General features: G+C 43.4%; 2 protein-coding genes across 6 annotated transcripts in view; one reads left to right on the top strand and one right to left on the bottom strand.

Annotated features, from left to right (window-relative positions):
- Nucleotides 1–11,773, bottom strand: part of NMT1 (N-myristoyltransferase 1) — a 28,440-nt gene extending 16,667 nt beyond the window's left edge. The window contains exon 1 of one of the 3 annotated variants that reach the window (XM_003414295.4): nt 11,614–11,773. In XM_003414295.4, the coding sequence (XP_003414343.1) occupies nt 11,614–11,744 (131 nt within the window). In that variant the 5' untranslated portion in view covers nt 11,745–11,773. The other 2 variants (XM_010594527.3, XM_064271017.1) reach the window with 2 other exon arrangements.
- A 189-nt stretch (nt 11,774–11,962) lies between these two features.
- DCAKD (dephospho-CoA kinase domain containing) overlaps nt 11,963–23,511 on the top strand; it is a 29,233-nt gene continuing 17,684 nt past the window's right edge. The window contains exons 1-2 of one of the 3 annotated variants that reach the window (XM_023553756.2): nt 11,963–12,484; nt 12,568–12,744. The gene's annotated coding sequence lies outside the window, so the exon portion shown is untranslated. Of the gene's footprint in view, nt 12,745–19,419; nt 19,515–23,511 lie in introns of those variants that run through there. The other 2 variants (XM_064271019.1, XM_003414504.4) reach the window with 2 other exon arrangements.

The following is a 23,511-nucleotide window of genomic DNA, read 5'->3' on the forward strand; positions in this document are numbered from 1 at the left end:
AAAGGCAAACGATACTTGTTAAAAGGACGTTCACATCAGCAACACTCCCTTAGACCTCTGAAGTTCAAAGGATGACAGCCAAAAGGCAGCAGTAGTCTTTTTGGAATGTTTTGCCCTGCCCCCTCTCCAATCCATTAGGTTTACTGAGTTTCCTCAGCTGAATCTAAAGCACAAAGCAGTATGGAAAAGGATAGAAATGACAGTGAAAAAAAGCAGTTTAAAGTTTCTGCAATCTGTGTCCAAAACAGTCAAACAATCGTGAGAAATGCCCAAATCAGGCCCTCAGGATGGTGGACAACTGTCAGCTGGCTCAGGCTGAGTAATCACTACAGGAAAAATCCAGCACCAGGGATCTCAGAAAAATTCAAAAAACCAATCAACAAAACACCCAAAGCACCCAGCTACTCACTCTGCACGTGAACAGGGTGAATATAAGTCTTCTTCGTGCTACTTCCTCACAGAGCTCTACATAACATACCCAGTGAATGCAGCAACAGCAGTTTCTCAGCCACATTTATCAATTCCTATAATACTTGAATATACCGTGTACTGCCAAAAGAATGAACAAATCTCTCCGGAAGAAGTCCAACCAGAATGCTCTTTAGAAGCAAGGATGGAGAACTCTGTCTCACATACTTTGGACACGTTATCAGGAGGGGTTAGTCCCTGGAGAAGGACAACAAGCTTAGTAGAGGGTCAGCAAGAAAGAGAAAGACCCTCAACGAGATGGACTGACACAGTGGCTGCAACAAGGGGCTTAAGCATAAAAATGACTGTGAGGATGGCACAGGACTCGGCAGTGTTTTGTTCTGTTGTACATAGGTCACTATAAGTTGGAACCAACTCGATGGCACCTAACAGCTAATGACAGACTCTTTTATTATCATTTCCTGTACTGTATCTCAATATTTTTGAGATACAAATCATGTATGATACTGTTTCTTTGACATTTTCCACTCATTCTTTTCTAGATGTTTTCTCCCACTTCTTGCTGATTTGGTCTTCCTCTAATTTTAGGGTAACACTTTTGATTCTGGGTTTCCTTCATTTTATTGATGAATTTTAAGGTTCACCTCACAGCTTGCTTTCCAGTTACTACTGTAGTTTGTTGGTTTCTGTCATGTCCAAACTGAGTTGGGTACTTTCAGTCTGGGAGTATTGCCTGATGTCACTCTGCCACCTTTCCTGAAAATCTTTCATCAAAAAGACAAAACTAGGAGACCATGATCATTATAAGTACTATTTAAACTTTATTCTATGATTCAAAAGCTTTCAGGGTCTTAAAATGCCTTAGGGTTATTACGAATACTAATTACAGTAAGTGGGACTCTATGTGGAGAAGACAATCTGTAGCCAAGTGCTGACATTTCCTTTTGTAGAATATCTTCAGACTCACCTCTTCCTCCTCCTGGCAGGAGCACTTGTGTCCAGGTTTCATGACCTCACACTGGGACTAAAGTAATCTCCACCCTTCCCTGGGTCTCCCTGACTTTAGAGTCTCTCTGGATCATACTGACCTATGTGCAGTTGCAGGACTCACCTCTGTGAAAATGGCTTCCCATGTGTCCATCCCAGGCTTTAAAAGCTGCTTAACTTGGAAGGTATCAAGCCCAACCTTTCTCCAGGCACATCACCCTCAGTTCCCATCCAGCTTATCCTAGTGCTGGATTTTCTACCCCACTGCTCTGGACTAACTGTCCATTACCAGTCTGGCCTGACCTCTCGATGCCCTGGTGCAGAAAGACTGTGAAGTCAGGGAGATCCAGTAAAGGCTGGACGTCACTTTAGTCCAAGCATAAGGTCACAAGTCCGGATGCAAGTGGTCCTCCTAGGTATTATATTAATGGAACCCAGGTGGCATAATATGGAAGGAAGGCTGGTAACAGCCAGAGGGGGAATAAGGTGAACTCCTTAAAACCTGATGCTCAGCAAAACCCCCAAGGCGACGGCGGAAAACAGGAACCACAAGTCATTTATGGCCTGAAGATAATTTTTTCCTCTTAATAACTCATTTTTTTCATCACACACAGGCCCAATCGCAGACTACAACTCTATGTGATTTTCTCATTCCACAGATACTCTCAGTTCAGATTATAAACAGCGTTGTAAGATTTAAAACTGGTTGATGTTAGGAGACAAAGCAGTGTGTCACTGTCAAGTACAGCTTCTAAGTCCTTGTTCATATCGGCTTAGGGAATGAATTACCTAGCCCCTGTATATGAATTAGCATAACGATCATTCTCATAATTCTTTCAAAGAAAGAATCATGAAGTTCAAAGTGAAGAAGTGCCGTGTATTAACCAATGGGATGCTTACTAAACACTGTTTCACATGAGAAAATGACTTTCTTCAACTTTACAAGTCTTTACAAGTGCACATAGCCACTAGACAAACTACCTTCCTGACCTGCCATTTGCTCTCGCTATTCTGTGGAGATACTTCTGTGCAGCCATCACCTCGTGGAGCCCATTTCTGATGACAGATTTGGAGCTGAACCCTTGTTCTGTGTCACGTATTACCAATACAAGTGCCTGACAAACTCCAAGTCCTAAACTAAAGCCAAGAACTAATTTCATTTTCCGCATATATATTTTTTCTGAGTATACTGGCTTGATTTGCACAAGCAGCTACAGAGCAACGATCCTGTTCCAACTTGTACACCAAGCACACAGACATTAAAGGGAACAAAGGGAAATTAAAAAAAAAAAGTCGTTTTCACTGAGCTACCAGATATTACGCCATGAGAACACATTATGAACTCAAGATAGTTTTAGAAGCAATACCCCCCAAACAGGAAAACAACTGAGTCAGAAACTGTAAGAAGCCTGCTGGGGTTAACATTCAAAATGATTATAACCAATTCAATTATTCATAAGAAAACAAGTTTAGAAGCCTTGAAGTAGGACTTCAAGAAGCATCCTTGGAGGATAATGGCCTTAATTTGGATCTGGGGAGCACCAAACCAGAGTTTCCCACAGAAGCCACGCTACACCTTCTCCAAGAATTCAGAATTGTTTTTAAAGGGCCCTAAGGTCCACACTGGAGCCCTGGTGGCACAGTGGTTAAGAGCTATGGCTGCAAACCAAAAAACTGGCAGCTCAAATCCACCAGCCACTTCTTGGAAACCCTTTGGGGCAGATCTACTCCGCCCTGTAGGGTCACTATGAGTCAGAATCAACTCGATGGCAGCAGGTTAGTTTTTTTTGGATTAAGGTTCATATAGGAGGCCTGGTAGTACAATGGTTAAATGTTCAGCTGCTAACCAAAAGGTCTGTGGTTCAAGTCACCAGCTGCTCTGTGGGAAAAAGATACGGCAATCTACTTCATAAAGATTACAGCCTTGGAAGCTCCATGGGGCAGTTCTACTCTGTCTTATGGGGTCGCTATGAGTTGGGATCAATTTGATGGGAATAGGTTTGGTTTGGCTTGGTTTAAAGTCTATACTCACTGGGTGGGTATCCCAGGGTATGCTGAGATTCTGCAAATTGAAACAGAAATCTCTCAAAGATCTCTGTAAACCTCAAGTCCCCTTAACATCCTTCAAACTGAGGTTGGCCAGAACTAGAACCTTGGAATACAATAAGTCAAAGTCCAATTGCTCCATTTGGTTTTCTAGTTGATTACGAAATCAGCCTCGAAAATAAAGAGAATTAGGTGAAATTTGCCTTTCTTGGTGGGTGCCTGTCATGAAAAGGGAGATGGGAGTCCATACAAAAATTTTGACTTATATCCTCCCAACGTAAAGTTGGTCAAAGCAAGTCATTAATGACCAACTTGGTGAATATAGGACTAATCAGTAGAATGACAGACCCAGGAACAGGTTCTGTCATCTTCCAATGAAAGCCAGAACATTCTAAGTTCAAACATATTAAGAAATCCTATGGATGCCCTTAAATAAAGTCAGGGCTAGGCGATGGATCTGGAAAACAAATCTCTGTACTTATTTCTAAAACAGAATGCAGTGCCAGGGTGCGTGAGTGGGTGGGAGGGAAGGGCAAGCTGACAGAGAAGCGGCAGGAGCACAGAACTTCCAGACAGCATGAGCCGTGAAGGTCCATAATGGAGGCCTCCCCTCAATTCTACTGGATGACAAATCCACTCCAAGGCATGTGGCTGAGAAAGCAGCTATCAGATGGGAATGCAAGCTAAGCCAGCAGTGCTGGGTGCAATCTCAGCGCCATCTGGCTTAACCTGTTATTTACAGATGAGGAAGCCATGGCCCACAGACATCATCTAACCAACTAATCCGGGGACAAGCCACCAATCTGAGAATTTGAGGCCACCCTTCCCCAGACACTAGACTCATTCCTATCAGAATTTATATGAGAATTCTCCAAAGCCAAAAGAACGCTCATTCTGTTTCATCACGTGGGGCCCTTGAATAAAGTTTTACTGTAGCAGAAGTGCAAGTAACTACACATAATGAGGAGAGTGACCCATATTTTACCTAGAAAGCCTCCTCTGACTACTCTAGCTCTCACTGATCACTGTTTTAAAATTAAACCAAACTAGCTGCCATCAAGTAGACTCCAACTCATGGTGACCCCATGTATCAGATGAGAACTCTTCCGTAGGGTTTTCAATTGTTGATTTTTTCCAGGGCTTCAAACTGGTTCATTTTTGGTTCAATCCCCTGCTGAGAATTTGCGTTTCCATCCCCAGATATACTGAATCAGAATCTATATTTTTAACAAGATCCCCGGGTGATTTTTACAGATACATAGGAATATGTTGTTAAAATATCTTGTTAAAAATGTACATTCTTATCTAGGGTGGAGGTGGAAATTCTCAGCAGAGGGTTGAACTGGACCCTTTGGAAGCCCTGTTTTTATCAGCTGTAGATTGCCAGGTCTTTCTTCCAAGGCACCTCTGGGTGGACTCAAACTTCCAACATTTTGGTTAGCAGCTGAGCATGTTAACCATTTGTACCACCCAGGGACTCTATTTTAAAATCATGGTCTCATAAACAATTTAATGGAAACCCTTGTGGCATAGTGGTTAAGAGCTACGGCTGCTAACCAAAAGGTTGGCAGTTCAAGTCTACCAGGTGCTTTAATACCTTATAAATAATAATGTGTGTTTTCTGGCTTCCCAATGAACTTAAAACACTTTCTGAACATAAAGACCACTATACACCTCTCAGCTGTGCTGAGCACACAGTAAAGGGTTCCACAAATACATGCCTGACTGAAGCTTTCCAGGCATAATAGACTAAAATAAAACTGAAAAGTCAGAGCCCAAAAGAGGGTCAGCAAAACATCTTTAGTACTGTTTTCATAGGACAGCTGTGTTACTAGTTTATGAAAGCAGTGGAAATGCTGTGCTCTTTTGAGCCACTGGCTGAGATTTCAAATTTTCAACTTTCTTATTCATTCATTGTCTCCTCTCCCTAGGACCTGTCCTATTTATTCCTACAAAAGTTAAAATACAAAAGCTTTCCCGTAACTATTTCAAATGGCCTCAATGTCTTAAACACAGCTCATGGGGTTAGTTTTGACTGAGATCAAAAAGGGTTCAGAAAAAAAATTCACAACTTTTGGTCACTTGTTTCCCACCCCTGTAAACTAGGAGTTCCTGCTTTAGGATAAAATTCACATTCACCACAGAAACTAACTAAGATAAAATTAGTTTCTAATACCCTTTTGATTCCACCTTACACACCAGGAAATCCTTCTGGCAAGTCAACTTACTCATGAATATAATACAGTTATCAGCATCCCTATTAGCACTCAGAAAGCCCAAAGAAAGGTAACTGAAGTGGCACTTACCAGGTGGACGCCACAGGGTGTGCAGAACGCACTATCAGCTGCCTATTCTCTGTGCTACCCTGGCTATAGAACTACTCAATGCAATAATGCAATATCCAAACTGCAAATTCCCACTAATCAGTTACTTATATTTAAAAATGCTTGTGAATCCTAAATGACGAGAAAAACAAAAACACTTCACTACTGCCATCAGGGTGTCCTAGGAGGCCTGTGAAAAGAACAGCAGGTTGTGCCAAGGGATTACAAAGATTATTTTTACTCCCATCCTCTACCCTCCCTGGATAATTAGCCAGAGTCTCAAGGGTGAATTCCTTTCATACAGGATAACCATTTTCAGGGTCATGAAAGCTCTGATATACTAAACTGTTTAAAACAGGAATGAGACAAAAGTATAGAATCCACATCCTTTGGCTTTGTTTGGTGAGCTAGGCTGACCTGGCAACTCCAAGGTCAAATCAAATGCTGTTCAGAGACCACTGCCAGAAATTTTCTGAGCAATGACTCAACGCTGGCAGCAATTTCACATACTAGAACAACCTCTGAAAAAGATACTGCCTATCGAGGAGCTTTTAAAGGGGCCAGCCATCTCTATCACTAACTGGCTCCCGAGTTGGAGAAAGTCCGTGGGTTGCTGAATGGATCCAAAACAGGACTCATACTGCTGCAGACGCAGGATGCAGAAGTCAACGCAGAGGGAGAGGAATCCACTAAATCCTGAACGAACCTTCTGAGATGTGAAAGGGAAAGGCGGAGGTGCCGATTCCGAGCCTAAAGACTAAAGCTAAACCATAGTCTTTATAAGTTAAGTCTCTATGAGATAATCCATGTCAAAGGCGTAGCACAGTGCCCAATGCAGTGATAACAGAAATAGATGACATTTACTGAACCCGTAACAATAGTGAATCCTCACGTGCCTTATAGTCAGAAGTACTAGAAAATTTTCTGAAGCACTGACCTTGTTGAAGAATTTTAGTTTAGTTTTGCTTTTTGGCACTTTCAATAGAGAACACCATGTTCTGTGTGCCTGAAATGCAACAATCACAAGGGCACCTTCTTCTAGTAATTAGAAGAGAAGCTTGCAGTGCAAAGTAAGAGTTTCAGATAAAAGATTAAAGAGGAAGAGCTACAGAGGCATCCCCCTAAAATTACTAAACTCTATGGACTCTGCAGGGAAAGAGTTAACTGCAGACTTAGTAAAGCTGAGAAATAAATGGGTGAGCACATTAGTTAAACAATGTGAAAAATCAGCAAAACGAGTTTGCCATGAGCAGCAGCCTCCCTGAAATAGGCTCTCATTTACTTTTCATTTCTTCTGCTTTCCAGCCTCTTCTTTTTGAAGCAGCTCTTGATTAGTGTCTTTTTTCACTTCTGCTTTGATCTAGTTTTGAAAAACCAAAAGCTGAAGGGGAAGAAAAAAAAGGGACTAAAAAGATTTCTTCTTTCCAAGAGGTAGATGCAGCTATAAGCCATCAAATGACTACGGAAAGAATCGCTCTTGGAGAATCTAAAGAATAAAACAAAAGCAAGTCAGGATAGCTTTATGGAATTTACTTTCAAAAAAGACCTTTCTTTTCTCTTTACCTCATGATCCACAGGTAAGGAAAATTTCTAAGAATTCATGTTAACTGTCCCTATCCACGCAGTAAGAGCAGGCCAAAGAGGCATTCTTTATCAAAGGGCTCTTGCTTGACCCATGGCTTACTCACATCTCAATGGTATTAATGATGCTGCAAAATAAATTCCAAAAGAATCCTAGGAACAAAATAGTCTAAAAGTTCTCTCCTGTTCCAAAACACCCAGATAAGCTGTGTTACCCCCAAATTAAAATCACAGCCAGCAATTGTTCTTTAGCAATACTTCTTGAAAGCCTTTCACTAAAAACAAACAAGCAAATTAAATCATATAGATGAATACAGGCTTTTAAACAGCCCTTTGCTTGCTCAGAACCACAGAACTACAAAGATATACAGCGTAAAATGATTTTACTCTGATTCTCCTCTCAATTGCTGAGGGTAACATGTCAGGCAAGTAACTGTGGGAAAAATGCTGACCTCCTTTCCTGTTGAGTATATTTTTTAAAAAAATAGCTGATAGAAAAAGCTGTAGACAGGTACATACATACTATGCATACAATGTATATGCAAGCACTTACGTATATATATACGTTTATCTGCGTATGTTAAGCTTTATACACAAATATTTATGCTTATTTGATTATGGAGGAAATACATGCTAGAAAAGAATTAAACTTATACATAAAGAGACATAAGAAACTAGCACCAACTGCATTTCCTGTTAACCCAGTGCATGAATGTAACTCATCTCAGTGTAAAGCACTACGAACTCATTCTGAAAGAAAACCTTAAAAGAATAAGGGATAGTTTTAACTCCCATTAACCTTTATTGCATATTGTACTTGAGAGCTTCTAGCATTAAGAGAAACTCCTTTTCAATTCTTGTATGACTTCTAAAAACATTTTAAATGACATTAAGACAGGAACCACCACCCATCTGTCAGTTTATCATACTGTGGTTGCTCGCGTGTTGCTATGATGCTGGAAGCTATGCCACCAGTATTTCAAATAATAGCAGGGTCTACCATGGTGTACAAGTTTCAGCTGAGTGTCCAGACTAAAACAGACTAGGAAGAAAGGCCTGGCGATCTATATATGAAAATTAACCAATGAAAATCCTATTGATTCCAAACAGAATATTATCTGATATAGTGCTGGAAGATGAGCCCCCAAGGTTGGAAGGCACTCAAAATACACAGCGGCTGCAAGGATGGGTTTGAGCATACCAACAATCGTGAAGATGGTGCAGGACCAGGCAATATTTTTCATTCTGTTGTACATGGAGACTCCACGAATTGGAGGAGACTCAACAGCAACTAACAACAAAGACAAAAACAATTTCAAGAAGCAGAAGCTTCTACCACAAATTGAAGGATCCTTCATTTCCACTGGTTTGTCACGAAAACTGCAGTAAAGCTTACGACGAGGTTATTTTGGGGGAAAAAAATTGTGTACGTAAAAAAAATCTCACATCCTTCCATTCAGTGAGGGGAAATGAAATTTCTTTAACATTTGGGTCAGCCACTTGACACCTGCCATTCATTCATCCAGGAAACACTCAGTAATGCCCACTAAATGTGAAGCATCTCAAGGCCACAATCCCTTTTCTCAGGCACCTTACAACTGGGTGAAGTAGGGACCCAACACGTTATACAAAGTTATCAAATATGTTATTTAATTGGAGCCCTGGTGGTGCAGTGGTTAAAGTGCTTGGCTGCTAACCAAAAGGTCAGTCATTCGAACTCCTTAGCTGCTCCATGGGAGAAAGCCATGGCAGTCTGCTTCCATAAAGGTTAATGCCTTGGAAACCCTATGGGGCAGTTCTGCCCAGTCCAACAGGGTTGCTGTGAGTCAGAATCAACTGGATGGCAGTGGGTTATTTAATTATTGTTCTGATAAAAGCTATGAAAAATACAGTATGTGATAAAAGCAGGGAGGCAGCTAGGGGAAGGGGATGGGGAAGATTTGAAGGAAGAAAGAGCAGGATGCAAAGCCAAAGGGTTGCATTCCAGATGTTATCTCATTTAATCCCCACAAGTCTAGGTTAAGTAACTTTCCCAAGGTCACACATCAAGTGTCAGAATGAGACTTTGAACCCATGTATGAATGACTCCAAAGTCCATGCTTTTCCCACCATGTCACGCTGCTTCTTCCCCAAACCTCCTCTGACAATTAATTGAAAAGTGTTGATTCTACCTCAGATTCTATTATCTAAGTGCCAGAATCGGACTCTCTCCTCCAGGCTGGGTCCTCTGTTTTTCACAGACCTCTAGATTTTGGATGCTAATAAACTTAACTCAACCAGACCATAAACATACAAGCCCAATTCCTACTCACATGGACCCTATAGGACAGAGCAGAACTGCCCCATAGTATTTCCAAGGCTGCAAATCTTTTTGGAAGTTGACTGCCACATCTTTCTCCTGTGGAGGGACTGGTGGGTTCAAACCGACTACCTTTTGGCTAGCAGCTGAATGCTTTAACCACTGCCCCACCAGGGCTCCTTACCCAAGCCACAAGCATGTACAAAAACAACAACAAAAACATCTCCAAAGTTTTTTTTTTTAGGCTGCCACTTAGTTGTACCATGAACACAAAACTTTCTGCCAGACAGTTTTGCAAAGTGATTCATAGCATGTAGGGAACAAAACCTACTGAAGAATTATAGACACAGATCACAGCAATGGCTTAAGCAGAGAAAACTCAAAGCACACTACGCAAAGAACAATGAAAAAGTCATATTTTCACTTCTGAAATGACTTTCACATTCAATAACTCTCGTCTCTGACTCTAACCTCTACCTAGGAAAGCTGCACTTTCCCTTCTTCCTGTTCCTACTTCCTCTTTCTTAGCTCTTCTAAGGAATCTCAAACTTCAAAACAAGGCTTTTATTACATTAGAACTGTTGTGAGTTACAGCAACAGAACAGTCTTATAAAACTAAATTTGGCAAGCTACCTTTCCCTCTATGTTCTTTGTGTGAGTTTTATGCTCTTGGAAGAACATAAAAGCTATAAAGATTCATCACAACAAGCAGACTATAAACTACTTAAGTAATCCTTCACTCTCCAGTCCCCACTAGGTAGCAGAATTAAGAAAAAAAAGAAAGTTTCCAAAAACCTCAACCTTCTTCTCTGGGACTACCATTAGCACTGCAAATGACAAGCTGGCTATGAAAAATCAGACTACCACAGACTCAGAATTATACAGCCAAAACAGTGTCTCACGACTAATAATATATATGTGAATATAGTAGATTAGGTAGTGGTTAAGAACTATGGCTGCTAACCAAGAGGTCGGCAGTTAGAATCCACCAGGTGCTCCCTGGAAACCGATGGGGGCAGTTCTACTCTGTCCTATAGGGTCGCTATGAGTCGGAATTGACTCAACAGCAACGGGTTTGGTTTGGGTTTTTTGGTATAGGGTGCCAGTCCCCATAACAATGTGAAGAAAGAAGAATGATAGGCTGTGGCTTAAAAGAACTCAATACTCAAAAGCCTGATGCATTTCTTCTTCCCAAAGAAGAAATGCAGTTACTAGTAAGCAAGACTCTAAAGTATAAGATGCAGTATTAAATCCACAGTTTCCAAACTGTCCGAGAAGCAACATCACTCAATTTCTCGAAGCTTGAGGCTACTTCGCAAAGTTAATAGAGCAAGGATGTGGGAAGACCTAATTACATTGTTCAGGAAACATGAATTATTTGGAGCAACGGACACCGTATAACTCAAAACATTATCATACAGTAATTACCTAGGATTTATAAGGCCCGTATATATTTTAGGATTCTCTAGTAGTAATATTTTACAATATAATTACGGTTTGTATAGCTTGATGGATTTCCTCATTGAAGGGGAACTAGAGGAAATGTTTTATTATTCGTTTATTGCTAATCAGTCTGTTCATACAGTACCTCTACAGGTAACGTTCCCTTTGAACTGTACTGTCATTGGATTGCCCCGGGTTGTGCCATCAAAAACCATCGTCCAAATTGTTCTTTTCTTCAGACGCACCTCAAGCACACGAGTGGAACATTACACAGAAGAACTTTTATATAATGGAAGTATTGAATGTCTCCGGCCCTCGATATACTGAGCACCCACCTTTGGTGAATGACAAAGACGGCAACCAATCGCCAGGCAAGATCCCAATCCCTTAGCCAATAAGAATACAGGGGTGGGGTTAGACTAAGCTCCCGGTTACTTCCCCGCACCCCAAAAACCCAGGTTGTTGGGAGACTGGACGGGAACTGAACTCCGAGGATCTCGTTACCCCCGGTTGTAGCTGTTGTCCTCCTCGTTCTCGCAATCGCTGCAGTGTTCATGGCCGTTTCCGTTCCCTTCCATCATTTGCGGCGGCGGAGGTGCCGGCGGCTTCACTGCTGTCTCACTCTCGTCCGCCATCTTGAGCTGCGAGAGCCGAGCTCCGCGCCGCGCTACATGCGGAGTTCCTATTGGACGAGAGAAACTTGCGTTATCTTCTGGGTTTTGTAGTTTTTTTGCGGATGGATGGCCCGTAACTAGGTGCGGCTTATTCCCTGAAAACGGAAACGAGTGGACTACAGTACCCAGAAATCATGGGGGGCGGTGTCCTCTATATTGGGCGGGGCAGCAATACCCGGAAGCCCTAGGTGCTCGGCCGCGCTTTAGGGGAGAGAAGGGCCGGGGTGACCGCTTGGCATGCTAGGAATTGTAGTTCGATGGTAGTTTAGGGTTCCAGGTGTGGAGGCTTCAAAATCCAAGGTTTGACCTCAGCCTGCCCTTGCTATTGCCTAGGCCACAGGTAAGCCGTTATTGGCTGCCGTTAAGGACCGTTACCATTCCCGGGTAAGTGAGAGGGCCAGAGGCCGGTGGATGCGACCCGTCCGGAGCTCGCATGATTCGGGCCTTGGAGGAGACTTTCCTGCAAGAAGTCCGGTTGGCCCCTGTCCGCTTTCCTCCCTCGGCACACTTGGCAATCTCTGGTCGTTGGTAGTTCAAGGCCTCGCGAGGCAGGAGACCTGACTGCTCAGCCGGGCCTCGCCGCTTCTTGTCCTTCACGTGCTGATCTCCACTCAGCCTTTCTGCACACATTTTCCCTTTCTTTCTCCAAAACAGCACTCCACAACTACTCTTTACTGAGCACGTGTATGCCAGGCACTGTGGTAAGGCTTTTCATACATTCTCTCATTTTATCCTCTCAACAAGCCTAGAATGCGGATGATATTATTATTCCTCTTTTTCACAGATGAAGAAATGAGGCCCAGAGAGATTGGTCACTTGCACACAGTCACAGAGCTAATACGTGGCGAAGTCAGTATACAAATGGGGATTTATCTGCCCCTAGGCCTTCTGAATTCTTTACCACCACAAAAGTTCCAGTGTCTGATATGCACATCTACCCAAGGAAATCTGTTATTAGAAGGTAATTGCAATTTTTTAATTTATTTGTAGCCTTGACTGAATGCTTTAGTCCCTTGGGTCTCACCCCTGTGATGGAGTAATCTTTGACCTGGGTGCTGAAGAGAGATTCCACGGTTCCATTCTTAGAGGTTTCCTATTCAGGTTGGGTGTAATGGGTGATGAGGGAAGGACTAAACCAAACCGAACCCCTTGCTATAGAGTCGATTTCAACTCATAGTCACCCTATAGGACAGTAAAATTGCCCCATAGCGTTTCCAAGGAGCAGCTGGTGGATTCGAACTGCTGACCTTTTGGTTAGCAGCTGGGCTCTTAACCACTCTTCCACCAGGGCTAGTTCTATCATCAGCTCTGTGTCCAAAAAGGGAAATGAATTATGCCTTTGGGAGATTCTCGACATGGGAAGAAGGGTAGGGTGGGAAGAAACAGTTCCCATCTAACTCAGGAAATAAAACATAGAGCTAAATATAGTCAACTCTTAGTTTTCGTGTGTGTGGCAAGAGCAGAAGTAAATGTGGTCCAAAGCAGTAGATAATCCCCATTTACATTCGACGTTGGAAGGAAGTCAGAGACCCCTGCTCAGGCTGAAAGCTGTCACTCATGCTCATCTCTGCAGGGCCAAGACTACTGTCAACATGATGCCTTATATGCAGCCGCAGGAGATCAGAGATAATAAATATAGTAAATAATAATATAATACATGATAAATAATATTAGAGCCTTTCATGTGTTGCCATCCTCGTTAGTATAGTGGTGAGTATCCCCGCCCGTCATGCGGGAGACAGAGTTTGATTTCCCAACGGTGAGGCAGATGCCCTTTTGGGAAACCCTGGTGGTGTAGTAGTTAAGAACTACAGCTGCTAACCAAAAGGTCGGCAGTTCGAATCCACCAGGCACTGCTTGGAAACTCTATGAGGCAGTTCTACTGTCTACTCTGTCCTATAGGGTAGCTATGAGTTGGAATCGACAGGAACAGGTTTTTGTTTTTTTTACTTCTGTTAGTTGGATTTAACTTTTCTAAGTGTTTTCACCTATCTCAGCTCATATATTTGACCTTGTGAAGCAGATAAGGAGGTGGTGACTTGAAAATTGTACTTGGAAAAAAAAAAAAAATCACAGTAGACCCAGTTGCAGAGCTAGGACCACATCTGATATCCTAATTCCCACAGATAAGCAGAGGTTGAATGAAGGCTAAGGAAACATGACCAAGGAAGAATGATTATGGGGAATGAGACGGTACTTGTTTCTGTGTCCCTGCTGTTCTTGCAGTTGAAAGCTTAAGAAGATACTCTGCCTTGTATTTCACTGTAAACTGAGCAATTTTTTTTTTTTTTAAACTGGAGAGACTTTCTGGGAGGTAGGTAGACAATGTGGCTGACACAACCAAGCTCAAAACAAAGTTCTGGAGTCCAGCACCTCCAAGAATTTTAGAGTTAGAACAGACCTGAGGAGCACCTACTCCTCTCTCTCTCTCAGGATTTTTCAAGTGGGAGTTCTCCCTTATATTTTGTAGGATCAATGAGTTGTCTATAATAAAATTTAAATTTGTTTTTAAGAAGAACTTGAGTACCTGTGATCACTTTTTTCAAATGACCACTTGATAACTGTGATTCTGGTGCCTAAGCTTCCATTTGGGTTTACAGTGACATTGGTACAGAATGATCACCCAAAGCAAAGCAATGTAGACTTTCCTAAATTGGGTCTACAGATGTTTTCTTGGGTTCCATTAGTTCTCATATTTGCTTCTCTACACTCCCATATAAAAGAGAGTCTTCCACTTTTCAGACAGCTCCAACTGATGGAAAGCTGGCCAAGTTCTGCCCTACGGAGTTATGCAGAAATATATAATCCTGTGTCATATGTTGTAAGATATTTTCCAATTAGCATCTGGTTCCCTAAAATTCTTCTCTTGCCGAAAGCAAACATTCCCAGTTTTCTGAACCCCTCATCACACTAGAATAGCACACCCTCCCATCTAGCCCTGTTGGCTCTTCCCACCGTACATTCTGGCAGGTACATCATATGAAGGTTGTAGAGTACAGCAGGGCCCAGAGGGTGGCTGAAGGACCTGCTGGTGAAGTTCTGCAGATTCTGGAGCTTGCTCCTACTGTGGACACTTCCATCATCCCCTCGCAGGTGTTGTTGGAGGCAGTAGACTGGAGTGAGTGATTAAGAGCTCAGTCTCCAGCATCTGGCTCCCTGGCTTCTAAATCCTGGCTCTACCTCTGACTTAACCTTAGGCGAGTCACTTAACTTCTCTGAGCCTCAATGAGACAATGCATGTAAAGCACTCTGAGACAAAGTCAATACCCAGTAATTGTTTTCCTTCCCAGGAGGTCAGCATTACTGCTGTGGTAACCAAAGAAAAGCTTTCTCATGATGTCCATCACAGATCAAGGCCCTTGCTGTACTCCCAGCACATCAGAGATACCCTTTCTTCCAGTGGGCCTAGGAAGGCATGAGCCAGGTTGCGGTTCATGTAGTCAACCTTTTGGAGCACTCACAACGTGTCAGACCCTATGGCAGGAACTGGAGAATCAGAAATAAAAGAACACAGTCCCTGCCCTGGGTTCCCGCTAGAAGCTGGTAGGTACAGAGACTGACAGTAACAATACAGCACCATGAGAGAGTGGGGAGCACAGGGTGTAGTGGGAGGTCAGATGAGGGACCCTTAACCTGGGGAAAGGGAACCCGGGGGAAATGAGAGCTGAGTTTTTGTAGGGGAAGCATGCAAACGGGTAGACATTCTAGGCAGAAAATGTGATTGTCCAGCTGCCTTAGAATAGGATGCTTTTGAGGTACTGCAATGAGAATGATGCAACTGGAGCTTAGAGTGTGAGGGGAATTTTGACAGTTGAGACTGGAGAGACAGGCAGGAATTGGACTATGAAGGGGTAAGGATGCTGAGGAGTTAGGATTTTATCCTGAAGACTCATGGGAGCCCTTGAGGGATTTTTAGCTGGGAAGAGACATGGTCAAATTTTTGTGAAAGAGGGATGATACTGGACAGCACTCTGGCTGTCCTAGGGGAAGGGTTTTCCCCCTGTGAAGAAGAACAGGGCTAGTGGGCTCAATTGTGAAATAAGGGATGGGGAGATAATCTTTGGCAGTTTCCTGTCTCCACTGGAACTCCCCTTCAGGAAGGGTACCCTTCCTTCCTGAGTCACTGCCCCTGCTGGATCTCAGTTTACGTTCACTCATTCAATACATGAGCCTGGAGTACAGTGGGCCCAGCCTTCTGCTCAGTGCTGTGGGATTTAAGAAGGAGTGTGCCAGGCATTCCCTGTCCAGAGGGCACAGTAAAATCAGGAAGACTAGGCACACTTGAAGATAAAATAACAAAGCCTAACTGCATGTGATTAGATAACAAATAAGCCACATAGATAATAAGTCAAATGGTGAGGGGGGAAAAGGTGTTAGAAAAGGCTTTCTGGAGAAAGCAGACTTTGAACTTGGCCTCCAGGCTGTTTAGGCCATTACAGGTGTATTAGTTATCTAGTACTGCTATAACAGAAATACCACAAATGGATGGCTTTCACAGACAAATTTATTTTGTCACAGTTCAGGATGCTAGAAGTCCGAATTCAGGGTGCAAGCAGGATCCAAGGGAAGGCTTAGGTCCTTATCTCTTTTGAGCTTCTGTCCCTGGGCAATCTTCATGTGGCTTGGCATCTCTCTTCCCCCAACTTTGCTCTGCTAGCTTCTTTAATCTCTTTTATATCTCAAAAAAGATTGACTCAAGATATATCCTATGCTAATCCTGCCTCATTAATATCACAAAGACAACCATTCCCAAATGGGATTATAAAGCAGGCATAGAGGTTAGGATTTACAACACTTATTTTTTGGGAGGAAACCCTGGTGGCATAATGGTTAAGTGGTACAGCTGCTAACCAAAAGGTTGGCAGTTCAAATCCACCAGGTGCTCCTTGGAAACTGTATGGAGCAGTTCTACTCTGTCCTATAGGGTCAGTGTGAATTGGAATGGACTCGGTGGCAATGGGTTTGTTTGTTTGTCTTGGTTATCCCTGGACGGGCCCTGGTGGTGCAGTGGTTAAAGGCTATGACTGCTAACCAAAATATAGGCAGTTCGAATCCACCAGCTGCTCCTTGGAAACCCTGTGGGGCAGTTCTACTCACTATGAATCAGAATCTACTCAACAGCAACAGGTTTTATCCCTTGGGCACGCACGCCATAGGTCCTCAATATTTGTTGAATTAATTAATGACTGAGTGAGTAAATGAGTGAATGGCAAGAAAGGAGGATAAGGCCTTCAGGATGGGGGATTTAACAAGCAAAGGCGGAGCCGGGAACACACACAATATAGTTACTTTTTATGTTTGTGCAGTGCTTTGTTGCTCACAAAATGCACGAATACACTGTATCTCCTTTGATCCCTACCATGATACTGTGTGGTGAGCAGGGCAAGTATTATTCCTGTTTTACAGTGAGGAGCCAAAGAAAAGTTCAGTGATTTGTCCAGAGTTTCTTAGTTGCTATTTAGTATGGACTTCAGACCTGAACTTGAGTGTTTTAACAAAGGCTGGTGCAATAACTAGATTACTTTCCTCCTTCTCCTTTGTGAAGGGGAATGTATGTCTGGTGGGACTTTATCTTCTAGTTGACAAGGACCTATGGGAGGCTTTTTTTTTTTTTTGAAGTTTTTAAATAGAGGATAAATATTAATGGTATTTGTGAGGCACGATATAAGTTTAATTGCATATTAATATTTATTTAAAGTAAACACGCAGAAAATAAATTTTAAGACTCGAGTCAAAGATCCAGGAGTCAAAGGAGTCATCTCTAATGGACTCAGTTGTTCATCAAACAAAACTTGAAGCACCCCTGTGTCCCAGGCATCATGTTAGATGCTAAGGACACAGAGGTGACTGGGATGCAGGTCATTGTCAGGAAGAAGTGGGATCATGTAAGCAGCTAGAGCCAACTCAAAGCTTGCCTGGTGAACAAGGGATGATATGTGTTTGGGCTGAGAAAACTCTTGATGGCATCACCTCAACACTGCTAAGGTGAGCTTCAGTACCAGACGGTGCCTGGGTTGAAGCCCTGCAGCAGCCCTTCAGCCTTTGCTCTGCCCCTGGTAAAGGTTTAGTGGGTGTTGGCAGGTTGGACCACAAGGACGCCTACTTAGAAGCCAAACCCTCACTCGTATACCAATAGCTCACGATACTATAAGGCAGTACCTGGGAAAATCAGGATCATCTGCAAGGATTTCCTAACAATATGCCCCAGGAAGATCCTGATAATTTGGGAGAAAGGGCGGACATGTTCTTATCCCTATCACTGCCGTGGTTACTAATGGGAGTCTGGGTATCCCTCTTATGTGTCAGGAGTAGGGAAAAGGTTGAGAACCACAGAACTAGGTTATCTGTAGTTTGGCTTGAGGAAGGGGGTGGAGCAGGAAAGGGACTGGGCCGTGAGAACTGGCTCTATGGAATAGGGATTAGACTTGTTCTTATACGGCCTTATGGAGTAGAACTAGGAGAGAGATCATCTAAGAAAGAACTTTCTAATTGCCAGAACTGGACTTTGAAGAGCATAAAGCTGCTTTGAGAGGCAGTGAGTTCCCTGACACTGGATGCATCCAAGTATAAAAAAGATGGGAGAAATGACAAGTATAGATGGCCGAGATGACACGGAAGGGATTCAAACACTGGGTGTTTGGACCAATCAACCCGTGGATCATGAGACATTGGGTGAAGGCAGTCAGTGCTGTTGGAGTCAAGTTTTCAGAGAAAGATGTTAAGTTCCTTTATTCCTCAATGTATTGAGTTCTTGCTATGCCAGGCACTGTTTTAGGTTCTTGGGATATAGTGGTTAAGATAGACAAGATTCCTATTTTAAAGGAAATAGAGAGCAAATACTGTTTCGGGAAAGAGAAGGAAGGTGGGATAGGAGTTAATTAAGGATCACTATTTTTTTTATGTGGGAGATGAGATACCATTAGATGCTTTATGTATTTCCAGTTCTTTTTACAGCGCTACACAGTAGCAATTATCTCCACTTTAAGAATAAGAATACTCCCTGGGTGGCAGAAAAGGTTAAGTGCTTGACTACTAGCCAAAAGGTTAGTGGTTCAAATTCACCCTGTAAGGCAGGCTGGTAGTCAGCTTCGGAAAGGTCACAACCTTGAAAGCCCAATGGCGCAATTCTACTTCTGCACGTACGGGTCGCCATGAGTTGGAATCAACGTGACGGCAACTAACAAGAAACAGGGTGAAAAGTTAAGGGACTTGCTAGGAACAGGATATGGGCTGTGCTGGCAAAAGGCTTTATATAATAAGGCAAATTGATTAGCTTCTAAACATCAGTTTCCTCTTGTGTAAAACAGGGATGATGACACAGTATCCAACTCAAGGATTAAATGAGCTAGTAACTAGAAGCAACAACACAGGACCCGGTACAAAGCGCTCAATTACTGTAGCTATCATTACCATCGCCAGAGGCTACACAACAGGGAACGGACAAGCCTTTATTTGAATTTAGACTGCTCTAGAGTTCAGTGGTTAGAGTTAAAAAGGCTCAGGCTCCGACGCAGCGGTACTTTGGACCTCTGACCGCCCGCCCTCTGTCCCACAATATCGGGCCACGCCCCCTCCCTGCCTACCTCACCGGCCACGCCCCTTCCGGCGGCCGGACTTCCGGTCCTTCCGCGCGCGCGCCTCCGAGGCCCCGCCTCCACCGCCGGAGCTACCCAGTAAGCGAGGCCGAGATTGGGCGAGTGGCGGCAACTCGGGCCGGGCCAGAGGCCCTTGGTACGTAGCGAGCCGCGCGGGCGGGTGAAAACGAGCCGGGCGCGGGGGAGGGGGCGCCGCGGACGGCGGTGAAACCCGGTTGGTTTGTTCCCCTCCGTCGCTGGGCTCAGCCAGAGGCGCTGTGGCCGCGCTGGGTTGGCAGCTAGCCTCTGGGCGCCCAGAACCACCGCCAGAGGCGCCCCGGCCGTGCCTCCTGGTGGGGCGCCGAGTCTGCGCCGTTTTTAAAAGCCTTGGTTACAATTTTTCCAGCAAATACTATGTAGCACACCGCGTGTCAAACGCTTTGTATCCACGGCTCGTTCCTTCCCAGGGACGAGGCCTGCCCCTGGCCTTCACAGCAACCGTACAAAGCCAGATGTTAAAAGGAAACGAAACGTCTACAATTAGAAAGCGACGGAAATGAAATTGTAGATTCAAAACAGGTGCCAGTCCAAAGCGCTCTACACTTTCGAACTTTGTGATCAGACCTAGATCTGACTTTTGAGTCCAGCCTCGACCACTTACTAGTTGTGTGACCTTGGGTACCTTTCCGACTCAGTTGCTCGCTGAAAAATGGGAATAATGGTACTTATTTTACAGGGGGAGACCCTGGCGGCGTCGTGGTTAAGTGCTACAGCTGCTAACCAAAAAGGTTGGCAGTTCGAATCTACCAGGCGCTCCTTGGAAACTCCGTGGGGCTGTGAGTCGGAATCGACTCGGCAACACTGGGTTTGGTTTGGTTAATTTCACAGGGTGAATGTGCAGTGCTTTGCTGAGTAGCGACTGTCGTGCTGAGTGCTCATCTTCGCTTTTCAAACTTCGTTTCTCGTCCGCTTCACCCAAAAGAATGGGCTGGTTTTAAAGTTTTAGTGAAAGCCCCGAGGCCTGGGAGGAGGCTCAGAGCTGCCATTCGTCCCCTAGTGAAGAGGGCCAGCAGACCGCAGACGAGAAGCTTCCCAAATGAGGCGTTGGCATCCCTGATGTTGAGTCTGTTTTTGAAGTTTTCAGACTTTCTGTCTCCTTTAACTATGGGGAAATTATCGCCCGAGTGGACTTTGATATTAAGTCCTAATTCTGAAGGCGAAGAAGGGGAAGGCTTTGAATTCCTTTTACTTTTTTATTTGGGTGGGGCTGATTTTGCCTGAATAAATCCGATTGACTTGGTGGGGGGGGGGCTGTGGGTATAGGCCTGGGGCAATGGGTGCATTGTTCTAGAGGGATCTGGTTGATGAAGAGGAAGTGGACAGTATGATTGGGGTAGTTCAGTCTTAACCCGTTGCAGTGGAGCCGATTCTGACTCAAAACGACCCTGTAGGACAGAGCAGAACTGCCCCATAGGGTTTCCAAGGGTTTTTTTTTGTTGTTTTTTTTTTGGTTTAATCTTTACCGAAGCAGACTGCCATATCTTTCTCCCACAGAGCTGAACCTTAACCACACTTTGGTGTTAGCTTGGGCCCTAAATTCCCATCAGATCCTCTTCTGTATACCTTGGGCAAGGTCTGAATCTGTTCTTCTGGTGATGTGTTAAATAGAGGGCTTCAGGGTACCTATGCCTTAGGAGGAAAGATGAGGGCTGCTAGCTGAAGGAAGCAGGCAAGCAGTGAGCTTAACTTTGTTTTGAAAACTATCCATTCCCACATTTTTAGGTTGACAACTAAAATTTTTCTCTGAAAGTTTCAGTAGTTCCAAAGGATATGATTTCTGGTTAATTGTAAATAACTGACATTTTAAACTAAAACTGTTACATCATCACTCATTTAAATGTGTGCAGTGGACTCTAACACCACAGCGATTTGATTTCCCTCCTCGGTTTTGGGGGAAAAAATTCACTAACCAGTGTTTATTTAACAGTTGAGATTTTGCATTGTTCCTTTTTCCTCCTCGAACTCATATTTGCACGGCAGAAGTTTTTTCTAGCGTAGTAGATTTTATGTTTGAAAGCCTTAGGGTTATTGTCCTCTGCAATAAAAATATATTCAAAAATTAAAATCTATATTTTCAAATTTGTGTTGTGATTATAATATTAAACATTTCCTTTTGGATTGGGTTATTACAACAATTAGTACACAATTGATCAAAAAAACATAAATACATTACAAATTTTGATCATTGTTAAACATAAGTTTTATTGGAAATGCTTCTCTTAATAAGCTGAGTGGTTTTGTTTTTATTCATGCATCCATCAGTGTATATTTGCTTGAATGAAACAGCTATGTTTTTGTTTGTTTTGTTTTTATAGCGTCGAAAAAGTTTGTTCATGTGAATAACTACAGAGGAGTTGAAGGCAGTTTTTTGCAGCAATGTCTCAATTCTTTGAGCACCTGAGTTATCGGACAAAAAAAACGTAGCCATCTATCATCCAAATCAATTGTTAATGATGCATAAGTGGAAAGTTTTTTTTAGGCCTTCCTTTAACTTTGTCACCAGGCCTTCACCATTCTCAGCATGGAGACTAATATTTTAAATAGGCCCTTTATGCTGCCCAGGGATTTTTGCACCGTGGGACAATGCATCTTAGTAAGATTTGGGATGGGTGGGTACTTAACACCTGTCTGGAAGACTGAATGAGGGTGAAGGAGAAGCTGGGAAAAGAGCCTGCAGGCAGTTTCCCAGGCAGGTCTCTTTAGGGATGGCTGTGGAAGTTGGGAATTTCTTCCCCTTCGTGCCTTTGTGCCCCTTGGAAAGCTTCTTGCATTCCCCTACAGGCTCTCATTCCCCAATGCGGAGACCAGCTGAAACTACCGTGGGCAGATAGATATATCTAACTTCTTTTAACTTCTATTTCCTCATCTTTACAGTGAGAATAAATCAAAACACTTTATTGGGTTGTACTGATCAGAAGGGATCAAGGATGGCCTTGCACATAGAAAGTGCTCAAGTAGTGGCTATGTTCCTACAGCAGTTCCTGCTGGCTCAGAAACTCACTTTCCTAGGCACACAGTACCTCAGTTTCCTCACTGTGAGCCCAAGATAGTGTCAGCCTAGGAATGTGGTGGTGGGAAGTGATGTGGAAGAGATTTTGTGATTCTCACAGTAGGTTTCCGGAACAGGTATGTTATTTTATGATAACAATAGTTAATGTCAAGTTCCTGCTTACCCATGAGCTAGGCACTTTGCTGGGTGTTTTATGTATTCATTCAACAAATGTTTTTTGAGGTCCTTCTACGTGTCAGGCCCTGTTGTAGGCATCTTAGATACAGCAGTAACCAGTTTCTGGAGGAGAAAGGGAGATTACTAAACACATGTTGGGTGGTGATAGGTTGATAACATGCCATGAAGAAAAATGACACCATGAGGAGAATAGAGTGAAGTGTGTATGCTATTTTCTATACTCAGGGACAGTTTTTCTGACTAGGTGACAATTCGGCAGAAGGGTGCGAGCTGGGCAGCCCTCTGGGGGAAGAGCTTTCCATGAGGAGGAAACAACGTGGCCACAGGCTGAGGTGGGAGTGTGCTCAGCCAGGTCAAGGAGCACAAGACCAGTGTGGCTGGAGGGGAGCGACCCGGAGAATGGCGAGAGGTGGCTGGAGAGGATCTAGCCTGCATTTGTCACGAAGTACTTGTAAAGTTCTGTCAGGACTTGACTTTTTTTTTTTTTTTTTCATGGAGACCCCATGTGACAGTAGAAATGCCCCATAGGGTTTGCTTGGCTGTAATCTTTTTTTGTTGTTATTGAGAATATACACAGCAAAACATACACCAGTTCAACAGTTTACATGTACAATTCGGTGACATTAATTACATTTTTCAAGTTGTGCAACAATTCTCACTCTCCTTTTCTGAGTTGTTTCTCCCCCATTAACATAAGCTCACTGCTCTATAAGGTTCCTGTCTAATCTTTCGAGTTGCTATTATCAATTTGATCCCATATAGTTAGGACTTGGCTTTTACTCAGAGTGAGCCATTGGAAGGTTTTGAGCAGAGGGGTGACTTGCATTTTTAAAGGATCACGCTGGCTGTTGTGTTGTGAATAGACTGTCCGGGAGCAGACAGAGCAGCTGAGGAATCACTCAGGAGG

The sequence above is a fragment of the Loxodonta africana genome, chromosome 18, assembly GCF_030014295.1.
Source record: "Loxodonta africana isolate mLoxAfr1 chromosome 18, mLoxAfr1.hap2, whole genome shotgun sequence".
Lineage (NCBI taxonomy): Eukaryota > Metazoa > Chordata > Mammalia > Proboscidea > Elephantidae > Loxodonta > Loxodonta africana.